General features: G+C 36.4%; 1 protein-coding gene across 1 annotated transcript; it reads right to left on the reverse strand.

Moving 5' to 3' along the window:
- Positions 1–2,442: 2,442 nt before the first annotated feature.
- On the reverse strand, positions 2,443–7,225 carry LOC144450281 (uncharacterized). The gene is made up of 3 exons (XM_078140880.1): positions 7,001–7,225; positions 5,903–6,025; positions 2,443–3,902 (listed from the first exon to the last, which is right to left on the reverse strand). The coding sequence occupies exons 1-3, from the start codon at positions 7,122–7,124 to the stop codon at positions 2,719–2,721; spliced, it is 1,431 nt and encodes a 476-aa protein (XP_077997006.1). The 5' UTR covers positions 7,125–7,225; the 3' UTR covers positions 2,443–2,718.
- Between the last annotated feature and the right edge of the window lie 5,303 nt (positions 7,226–12,528).

Here is a 12,528-nt window from a genome sequence, read left to right on the forward strand (position 1 = left end):
AACATATTATGTGAAAAAGCAAAATGACGATCTAAATTAATTGTTTTCCTATTTATCTTTTAAGGAGAAAGTTTTTAAACAAGTGAGTGTCGCTGATATTTTTCTTATAGTTACGATAAACAGACTGAAGCAGTATGGTCTTGGTGAAATGTTCTGGGCCGGTGGAAAGCGCCCTCTAGTGGCATCCTACCTTGAGTGGTTGATGAGTCGGGAAAGCTATAAACAAGTATTACCTTCTTTCAAACCGGAAACACAGAAGTAATGTTGTCATGGTTACTAATTATATTATAAATTTTAAATAACTCAAAAGAATTGCACCTATTATTAGAGAATTCTGTGATTCCATTGGCTGCAAGACTGACACAGACTGTCAACAGTCACTTGTGCCTTTTTTGCTACGTTTTATCTAAAACTAAAGTTGTTGCCGCGCTCTGATTCGGAGCAATACTACTATAATTGCATACTGTTAGTGAGCTTCGGCCCTCGCTATCAGTATGCAATTGTAGTAGTATTGCTCTGGATTGGAGCGTGGAGACGACTTTAGTTTTAGATAAAACGTAGCAAAAAAGGCGCGAGCGACTGTCGACAGTCCAAACTGACAGAGAAGTAATATTTAGCATGGAATGTTGTTCTACATACATTCATTTGACTAGACAGGGGAGACATTGAAGAGAACTGAAACCATGGATGGCATCTAGAATAATTGAAGTTATACACTGAGCTATTATTTGTACCCATAACACAACGTAGTCATAGAGACAAAACCAAACATTTTGCCAAATTATCAGTGTTTTAATTTGATAATTCATACATACACCGTACACTTATATTCACAAAATTAAAAATATTCAAATTTTGTTTATTAATCATATATAATTTGATAAATTAAATACATTTTGATACGCCTACATCATTTTAGCTGTAATATCCCTTGAGTGAAACACCAAGCCTACATCATTTTAGTTGTAATATCCCTTGAGTGAAACACCAAGCCTACATCATTTTAGCTGTAATGTCCCTTGAGTGAAACACAGTGCCTACATCATTTAGCTGTAATATCCCTTGAGTGAAACACCAAGCCTACATCATTTTAGCTGTAATATCCCTTGAGTGAAACACCAAGCCTACATCATTTTAGCTGTAATATCCCTTGAGTGAAACACCAAGCCTACATCATTTTAGCTGTAATATCCCTTGAGTGAAACACCAAGCCTACATCATTTTAGCTATAACTGCAGTTACCCTACCTCAGCAATATACTGATAATAGACTAAATAAATATGTTTATACAGATGTTGACACATTTCTAGTACATAGCATTTGTTGCCACGCTTGTCTCCAAGTTTACTTCTCTTGTTGAAGGGCACTGAAAACTTGATAATAAAAAACTGAAAATAACCCTGATCCATGTCAGTGGGATGTGACAGGTTCATACTATATGGCCAACAATGGAATTGCTTGAATGAATAGACAAACATACTAGTATTCTCCATTTCCTTCAGTAGATTGTGGTCAGAGATACAATGATATCTACAGCTGCTGACATCAGACCATGAACAAATGGAACCTGTTACAAACAAGGAACGGAACAACAGTATTTGATTAATAACACTTGGCACAGCATGTTGGAAGTACAGAGACTTGTATTACATTCCATCATTTGATGGACAGTTTTATGGCCACTTTACATAATAGTTCACATTTACAAACAAGTCTTCAGTTCCTCTGGCAATTCATATACACATAAAGAGGTCATAAAACTGTTCCGACCAAACCATGGTGTGTAACACAAGTCTCTGTACTGTTCCAACATGCTGCGCCAAGTGCTATTAATCCAGTTCTGTTGTTTATTTTTCCCTGTTTGTACAATGTTCCGTTCATCAATGATCTGAAGTCTGTAGTTGTAGTATTACTCAGAAAACACAGTGTTCAGCTTACAAAGATAGACGTAAACTAAAGATATCACTGTGGAGTTATGATTGGTAAATGGCTAGAGTTGCCAGCTAGGAATCTGCAGGTTACAGGTTCAAGCCCCATCACTGCGTTTGTTTCTGAGTGGCTAATGTCCTTGGGCAAGATTTAAACCACGACTGTGCCTCAGTTGTAAAGGACTTGGTAGGATAGAGGTTGCAATGTGAATACTTAAAAGTGGCCATATGGATGAGAATTTGGTATTTATTTTGGAATTTTATTCGATAAAACAGCTTCACTATGTTTTTCTACTTGAAAAATAATGTGAAATAACATATACCAAGTCTATATTCACAACTCAATAAACTGCAAAACATTAAACAATGTGTAAATTGTTTGTTATTGTACGTACAATAACAAACTTTTTGCACTTTTTGCATCTTTTTGCTATGTATTGAGTTATGAACATGGACTTGGTATATGTTATTTCACATTATTTTTTCAAGTAGAAAAACATAGTGAAGCTGTTTTATCAAATAAAAATCCAAAATAAATACCAAATTCTCATTCATATGGCCACTTTAAACCTATGTGCTTATAAAAGCTGCAATGGATTGTATGCTCCCCAGCGAGTTGAGTATGTAACTTGAACAACTTGTATCAACATGTCACAACAATAATTTTAATTTGTATATATCTAGGGAAGCTGAAACCTCAGTTTCCACAGTCGTAATTTTACTAAATACAAATTTGATAAACAAAGAAGTTCAAAATATCATATTTCTATTTCCACATTATTTTCTTGACTTACAATGTCGCAGGTAAGTTCGGTTTTGGCCTCTGACGTTTAAATTTATTGTCTTTTGAATATAGTTTGCGTTTCCTCGCTAAAAGCACACGTCGAGTCTCATCGAATTCGAAATCTGTTTTGATGCTTTGTGGGTAGTTTTTTTCACGTAGATATCTGTCAATGGAGTTAAAGAAACCTTGTAGTGTTGTCGGGTCGTAGTCCTCGCCATTTCGTTTTATCGTACTATAGAAGAATGTAGCTAAATAGACGTTTAGATTTGCGGCTGGTATGTCTTCGGGGTCACGATTCTCATTAGCCTGACATACAAGCCATGCTTTGAACTGACTAAAGTCGTTGCGGTTCTTTCGGATATATTTCCTGCGTGTCTGACCTACAGAGAATGCTTTTTGGTGATCTTGCAGACGTGTGGCTTCAGAATACAAGAACGCTGCAGATGAATGACCTAACTCCGACACATGACCTAACTCTGACCCATGACCTAACTCTGACCCATGACCTAACTCTGATGTTTGTTGATTGAATGTAGGAGAGGTCACCATGGTTTCAAAGTCTTGACTTGGGAGAACATCTGTACTTTGCGAAGGAACTGCCTCGTCAATTGAAGGGTCTAGTTTGATTATTTCAGGATTAAAACTTTGCACAACATTAATCGTACTTGTTTTAGGTGCAAATTCTTCTTGTTCAACCGCTCTCAGTTCTTCAGCTTCGTCTTCCTCTCTTAGCGACGTATTGTTGGTGCTAGAAAGTCTACGTTTGTGTGACGATGCAACAAAAGCAGACGACTGCGAAAAACTATGCCAGTCATTTGCATCTTCTTTGTCGTTTGGTTTCTGATGTTCAGTTTCGCAGACACTATCATCAGTGTGCGTCTGGTGGAAATACGATGGTATTATACTTGAACAAGGCTTTCTGAGGATCGACTGATGTGATTCAAATTCAACGCCTTGACTATTATCACACACTCTGATTCTAGGTTCTAATGGTTGGGCATATAACCGATGTGATTGGCTGTGATCTGCAACACCTCTGTCACTTCTGATGTTATCATTACTCGCATTACTTGTATCACAGCTGACATTTCTTCGTTCCACTGTCGAATGACGTGACCTTTCTCTAACCGAAGCAAGGGATATTTGGATTGCACCACACTGATGTAAAAAATTCAGAATACATGTCTTCTCTGCGAAATCAAAATAAAGAACAAAAAAGATATTTAATAATGATTATTTTTATTTGTCCAAACCAGGGCTCAAATTTAACAGTAGTCCAGTTTGCACAGACTACCAATTCTTGTCATGGGACTACCATAATTTGCAGCTGGTAGTCCTGTGTCCACAGACTACCAATTCTTGTCATGGGACTACCATAATTTGTAGCTGGTAGTCCCATGTCCACAGACTACCAATTCTTGTCATGGGGCTACCATAATTTGCAGCTGGTAACCGACTCAGGCTACCACTGATTATGTGATGATTTAAAGGATGGAAGATTTACGGACATGAAAGTATATGAATAACAAACATATTTCTAATACAGGAACCCTGTTTCTTACTTTCTGAAATTGGTAGCCCACTAAGACTACCAAAGAAAAAAGTTAATTTTTGAGCCCTGCAAATGTGGAAATTTCTTGAATGGTCAGCACTTAGTAGTGTTGTGGTACCCTAGTGTTGATAAAGCATAAGAGAACAGGAATACCTTGAGAAAATGTGTGTTGTAACCACCAGGTCTGTCTGTCTTAAAGTGGCTATATGGATGAGAATCGGTGTATTTTTTTGGATATTTGATTTATAAAACAATTTTACCATAGCTTCCTACTTGAAAAATCAATGTGAAATGACATATGACAAGTCTGTGTTTGTAATTCAATACATTTGCAAAACATTAATAAATGTGTAAAATGTTTGTTATTGTATGTACAATAACAAACTTTTTTACACACCTTTTAGCTTTTTACAATGTATTGAGTTACAAACACAGACTTGGTCAATGTTGTTTCACATTGATTTTTAAAATACTAAGCCATAATAAAATTAAAAATCCAAAATAAATACACAATCCTCATCCATATGGCCACCTTAAAGAGGCGTCAAAGTAAGATCACCCTTCTTACATACAGACCTGTGGGTTCGAATTCTAACTCCTGAGTGCTGAGAATTACAAATTGGCCACCGACAATCCATGAATTGCACGATAGAGTGAAAATTTATCATTTCATGGTATGTTACCTTCCAGCCTTATTTTGAATTGTATTACGCATACAGGGTATTACAATTAAATGTGTTGTCATTAAGGAAAAGTCCAGTCAGACTTGTTTCCATCTCTCGTACACTTTATTACTGCTATAAGTATCAACTTTATAAAGTAAATCTCCAGTCAGACTTATTTCTGTCTTCAGTACACTTGTATTGATTACTGCTATCAACTTAAAGGAAAAGTCCAGTCAGACTTATTTCTGTCTTTAGTACACTTGTATTGATTACTGCTATCAACTTAAAGGAAAAGTCCAGTCAGACTTATTTCTGTCTTTAGTACACTTGTATTGATTACTGCTATCAACTTAAAGGAAAAGTCCAGTCAGACTTATTTCTGTCTTTAGTACACTTGTATTGATTACTGCTATCAACTTAAAGGAAAAGTCCAGTCAGACTTATTTCTACCTTTAGTACACTTGTATTGATTAGGAAAAGTCCAGTCAGACTTATTTCTGTCTTTAGTACACTTGTATTGATTACTGCTATAAACTTAAAGGAAAAGTCCAGTCAGACTTATTTCTGTCTTTAGTACACTTGTATTGATTACTGCTATCAACTTAAAGGAAAAGTCCAGTCAGACTTATTTCTACCTTTAGTACACTTGTATTGATTAGGAAAAGTCCAGTCAGACTTATTTCTGTCTTTAGTACACTGGTATTGAATACTACTATAAACTTAAAGTAAAAGTCCAGTCAGACTTATTTCTGCCTTTCATATTGATTACTGCTATCAACTTATACTAAAAGTCCAGTCAGATTTATTTCTGTCTTTAGTACACTTGTATTAATTATGCAAATTACTATGTTATTTATATGTAAAATATTATGCAAAGTGACCACCATCCTTGAAATCTACCCAAGGGGGAACACATTGACACGTGGCCTAAAGATGACAAAATCTATTCAGGGGATATAATTACAAAATATACCTCGTATAAGCAATAAATCATTTTCAAATTTCTGCAACATTTCTTGAGTGGATTCTTCAAAACAATCTCTGAGCTGCATCAGTTGATTACAACGTTTGACTTCTACCCATACAACATCACAATCTGTAAATAAATATAAACAATACAAATGAAGTAATACACACATCCCAAAAGATTTACACCAGGATTTTGACCAGTTGACAACATACACAGTGTCTAGTGGCTATTCGTTGTTTTTAAGGATCTGAAAGTCTCATCGAATTTTGATATTTAAGAAACAACAGATTGCCATTAGACTAACATACATGTATAGTACACATTAACAGCATTCTCAAGTGTATGCATGCCTTGATACATAATGTTTATATCAACACTGCCATATATACAGTTATACAACACTGAAGTAAAGCACTTTCTCTATGTGCTACACTCGTTTATAGCATTCATATTACAATGAGTAACAGTGTAAAACACTTTCTGTATGTGCTACACTTGTTTATAGCATTCATATTACAACACTGAAGTAAAACACTTTCTCTATGTGATACACTCATTTATAGCATTCATATTACAATGAGTAACAGTGTAAAGCACTTTCTCTATGTGCTACACTTGTTTATAGCATTTATATTACAACACTGAAGTAAAGCACTTTCTCTATTAGCTGCAATAATTGTAGCGTCTTGTTGCGGTTTTGTGGTTTTTTTTGTCTGTTTTGGTGACTTTTTAAGTTTTTGTGTTTAACCCGCACCTAATGTGCGGGTTAAACACAAAAACTTAAAAAGTCACCAAAACAGACGAAAAAAAAACACAAAACCGCAACAAGACGCTACAATTATTGCAGCTATTTCTCTAGGTGTTACACTCGTTTATAGCATTCATATTACAATGAGTAAGACTGAAGTAAAGCACTTGATATGGATGTTATAGCCATTTGCACCCTTGTCATCAAAAGAGTATGCTAAAGCTAAACAAACAAACAATTGATTTTCTCTGAATCGTGAGATATTACTGTAGTACTAAGTTTATTTTGAATAGTGTCTAACTTGTATGCGTACATTTATACCATGATAGTGATATACATTTGTGTACACTGACCTTCAGGACTGTATGTGAACTCGGAACTTGAAGACCGTGGATCGCTGGACCATGGTTGTTGTGATGGCGGAGAATAAAGTTGTTCGCCAGGGAAGAATGCCTTGAATTTCGCACGGTGAGACATTGGGTCAGGTTTCAATGGCCAGAGGTTTTAAAAAAGAACTGTTCTGGTCGAGGAACTCCGAAGCTTCGGAGATGTTTACCAGAGCTACTGTTTGTGATTGTGAGCGATGAAAGGGCTCATTGAGAACAGGAAGTTGTTTAAATGTTTATTTACCTCAGCACTGCATTGTGGGCAGGAACTTAACACGGGATCTGTCGTAGATGGCGTAAGTCTAGTAGGATGAGTATAGACGTTCTGGCTTTCTTCCGATATATACGACAAGCTATTAACGAAGTTCGCTTTGAGCGCGAAACGACTCGGGTGTTTGTTTCACCCTCAAAGGCGACCTTCGGTCACTTGTCGTGTTGTATCGGAACAAAACCCGAGGTTTAGCAGCTAGCTAGACTAGAACGACAGGTATTTTGAATCATAGGCATGCTCGAGTCCATTTGTATGATTTTTTTTTTTTGAAAACTGTATAGTATAGATATGTCATCTATCTACTATACAGTTTTAAAAAATCACAAATTAATTCGAGTACCTATGCCTGGAAGTGTACTTCCGTAGTTACACATTCATAGGTACCCTCGACTCTTTCAAGTTATTTCGCAACGACAGCAGTCTCTGAGCAGACATATTTCACAAAAAAACAGTTTTTCGCAAACACATACGCTTACGCATACACTTACACATAAACACACCCATATACACATACGTATACGTATACATATACATACACACATACATAAATACACACGTACGTACGTACATACATACATACATACATACATACACACACATACATACATACATACATACACACGTACGTACATACATACATACATACATACATACATACATACATACACACATACATACATACATACAAACACACGTACGTACGTACATACATACATACATACATACATGCATACACACATACATACATACATAACATACATACATACATACACACACATACATACATACATACATACATACACACATACATACATACATACACACATACATATACACACATATACAAACATTCATACATACATTCTACATACTTACATTCATACATACATGCATACATACATTCATTCATACACACATACATACATACATATACACATACATACATACATACATACATACAAACACATACATACATACATACATACATACACACACATACATACATACATACACACACACATACATACATACATACATATACACAAACACATACACACATACATATACTACTACACACATACACATATACAAACACATACATACATACATACATACATACACACATACATACGTACATACATACATACATACATACATACAAACACATACATACATACATACATACACACACATACATACACACACACACATACATACATACATACATACATACATATACACAAACACATACACACATACATATACTACTACACACATACACATATACAAACACATACATACATACATACATACATACATACACACATACATACATACATACATTCATTCATACATACATACATACATACATACCTACATACATACATATCTACCTACCTACCTACCTACCTACCTACCTACCTACCTACCTACATACATACATACATACATACATACATACATACATACATACATACACATAGACAATTAGAAACCTAGACGTGCTCCAGGCTTTTTTATTCTGTGAAAGGAATAACCTGAGTGGGTGATCGCAAAACATTGAGTGAATGCCTACATACATAGACTTATCTCAGCACAAGGTCCAGGAAGAATAAATAATAGTTTTCATGTTCACAGTTCACAGTCAAAAGTTCTCAGCTAACAAATTGAAATATGTTGTGCGTATCAATTTTAGTTAAAATTTTAGTACACAATATTTTTCATGATATTCCAGATTTCTAATAATATTTTTCTTATTTTTCTCCAATTTCCAAATAAGTTTTAGCATCACAACTATCATTGTCTCAGACAATCTTTTCTCATATCTCTGACCGGGGCCGGGTTTATCCACTTTGCCTTAATTTACTTCACAGCTAATCCTACAAGAATTTAACAGGCTACTTGCCCACTACCCCATTCGGTGCAAACATCTACGTGGCAATTTTATTGATTGAAGTAATATGTGATATATCAGTTCTTCATTACTGGCCAAGTTCTCCTGGCCGACTTCTCTTACTGGCCATGTTCTCCTGGCCGACCTCTCTTATTGCCAAGTTCTCCTGGCCAACTTCTTTTTATGGCCAAGTTCTTCTGCCCAACTCCCAATTCCCTTACTGGCCAAGTTCCCGTGGCCGACTTCTCGTACTGCCAAGTTCTCCTGGCCAACTTCTGTTACTGGCCAAGTTCTTCTGGCCGACTTCTCTTACTGGCCAAGTTCTCCTGGCCAACTTCTGTTACTGGCCAAGTTCTCCTGGCCGAGTACTCTTACTTCTCTTGATACCACTTACAAGTGATTTCGTCCCTTTAACATTTTGAGATGATGATTTCTGAAGTGCAACCTTTCCTAATTTTGATTTTGTCACAGCTAATAATTTCTCTTGCCTGTGTCTTCTAAGGTGGGAGTTTAGTGTACTTTTTTGTTTGTAACTTTTCTCACAAAAACTACATTCAAATGGTTTTTCTCCAGTGTGAATTCTAATATGGTCATCAAGCGTGTACTTTTGAAGGAAACATTTGTCACAGAATTTACACTTGAAAAGCTTTTCACCTGTGTGCACTAACATATGACGATCATAGCTACCCTTTCGAGTGAACCCCTTTTTGCAGTACTTGCAAGAATACGGTGTTTCTCCAGTGTGACTCCGCATATGAACGGTATAAATACATTCATGTACGTAACCCGCTCCGCATACATTACACGTATATGGCTTTTCGACTGTATGGACTTTGCGTATATGCACATTTAAGTTACTTACACGCGAGTACCATTTCCCACACTTTTTGCATTCAACACCCTGATCACTTTTAATTGTCTTACGGCCAAACCTTTTACCGCTGGTCTTTGTAGAAATTTGTCGTGAAGTAGTCAACGCATGTATCTTAGTCTTAATTTTCGTCTTGTTCCCTAAAACTACATTTTTAGTGTTACGGTCAGAAAGCTTTATACGTTTCAGTTTCTTTGTTTGGTTTCCTCGGTCATGTTGATGTTTTCTTTTCCTATGTGAGTATTTTGTCCTGTTAAGTTGATTCAATCGACGAGCAATCTCATTGGAAATTTGCACATCTATATTATTGCACTGCACACCGATATTTCTGAATTCGACAAAGTCATTGGTGTCAACACACTTCTTATTACTGCTTTCTCGTGCCATTATATCTTGAGAATGTCTTACATTATAACCACCAGTGCCTGCGCCATCATCCTCCTCCTCCTCCTCCTCATCATCATCATCACTATCATCATCATCGTTATTGTTATCGTCGTCATCATCATCATCATCATCATCATCATCATCATCATCATCATCATCATCATCATCATCATCATCATCATATGGATCTTCACAGCCATGATCTTCCATTTCTGTGTCACTATCATCTCCACCATTCATTGCAGCTTCATCAACAAAGCTCTGGAAAGCATTAGTGTCATGAAGATTCTCATACGCAGGCATTCCTTTCACAGCACTGGAGACGTCACCTGAAACTCTCACTTTTACCATACCTGTTTTGTCGTCAGCTTCATCAAGACACACACGATTGTCATAAACATTATCTGATACAGATCTTCCATTGACACTAGTACAATATTTATCTGATTCTCCCAATTCCATGACACTTGTTCCATCTCTATCACTGCACATATTTGATGATTTGTACACAGAACTTGTGACAGACACGTCAGAGGTGTTGATAACACTTCTTGAATCAACTGAAATATCTTTGCGTACTGACAATTTGTCTCCTTGTCTTAGTCTTTGAAAACAATTATTGACTTTAGCCGTAACCGCTGAATCTAACAAACCGTCTATTTTTCTACAAATAGAATGTTTGCCAGACACCTCTTTATTGTCATCATCTCTCCTATCCTTGGCGCAGTGGTCATTTTCACCTTCAATGACATCCTCCACATATGTACATGTATCTTGTTGGCATCGTTCAGTTGTTTGTAGAGTATTGACGTGGTTGACAGCTTTATCATTTGGAATTTTGTTATGTCTGTCACTTTCAGCTATTGATGGTGATGAATCACATGTTTCACCATAACTATCATCTGCTGCACACCTGTTTTTATGACTGTGTCCAGTCATTCCAATAATATCAGTACTTGTGTTGGTTGTTGCATCATTTGTTATGTTCATCCTACATCTCTCAACCTCATATGGTGATGCATCTTTCACTACAATATCTTTGGCATTAATAGTTTCTAAAATATTATCAGATGGCAGCATGTTTTTCAGACCACTTCTGTCCATGTCAAAAATAGTTGTACCTGAGAGGTTGTAATTGCTCTGTGTCGCCGTGCCTATCAACTTTCTATTTGGCAAGTGTTTGGGAATGTCACGAGTATCTGAAATACATGTATCTGTAATATGTGCATTGGTAACATGTTCAATACATCCATTTCCTGAAGCATTGACAGATTGTAGGCTATTTAAAGTAGAATTAATGTCTCCAACATCTCTTTCTCGGTGATAATCATATATGCACCTCAAAAACTGTGATATGCACAGACTACTTTGACATCTGTGCATGTCATTGTCCATATTTTCATCTGAATTTGTGCAAGTAGATTCCATTTCCTGACTTTCGAGGGAAGAATGGACATGGTTCTGTTGTCTCAAATCATCATGTGTATCATCATATACCTTTGCAATGTTTTCAACTTGCCTTTTCTCACAACATGCTTCTAATAATGTCATAAAGCAGGAATGGGCGCTGTTTCTACCAACTTTAGGTGAAGTTGAAACATTGATCTCTGCTCCATCATTATTGGATGAAGCAACAGATTTACCCTTCGGTTGGTCATACTGGTTATAATCCAATAGATTTGTGTTTACTTCTGCCATCAACCTTGGATTAGTATCCTGTCCAGGTGTGCTTTCAGCCTTGTCAAATTGGAGCGGACCACTATGTAGAATTGTATCCCCTGTATGATTACTATTAGCATTATGATCAGATGTGCTATCAGTCTTGTCCAATTGGGATGGACCACTATGTAGTAGTCTATCATCAGTATCGATGTTATTAGCATTATGGCTTGGTGTGATATCAGTCTTGTCCAATCGGGATGGACTACAATGTAGTAGTCTATCATCGGTGGGGTTATTATTAGCATTATGACCAGGTGTGCTACCAGCCTTGTCCAATAGGATTGGACTACCGTATAGTAGTCTATTGTCATTGGGAATACCAGATGCAATATTCCGTCCTCCACAGCTAT

Source organism: Glandiceps talaboti, chromosome 19 (assembly GCF_964340395.1).
Source record: "Glandiceps talaboti chromosome 19, keGlaTala1.1, whole genome shotgun sequence".
In the NCBI taxonomy this organism is placed as follows: domain Eukaryota; kingdom Metazoa; phylum Hemichordata; class Enteropneusta; family Spengelidae; genus Glandiceps; species Glandiceps talaboti.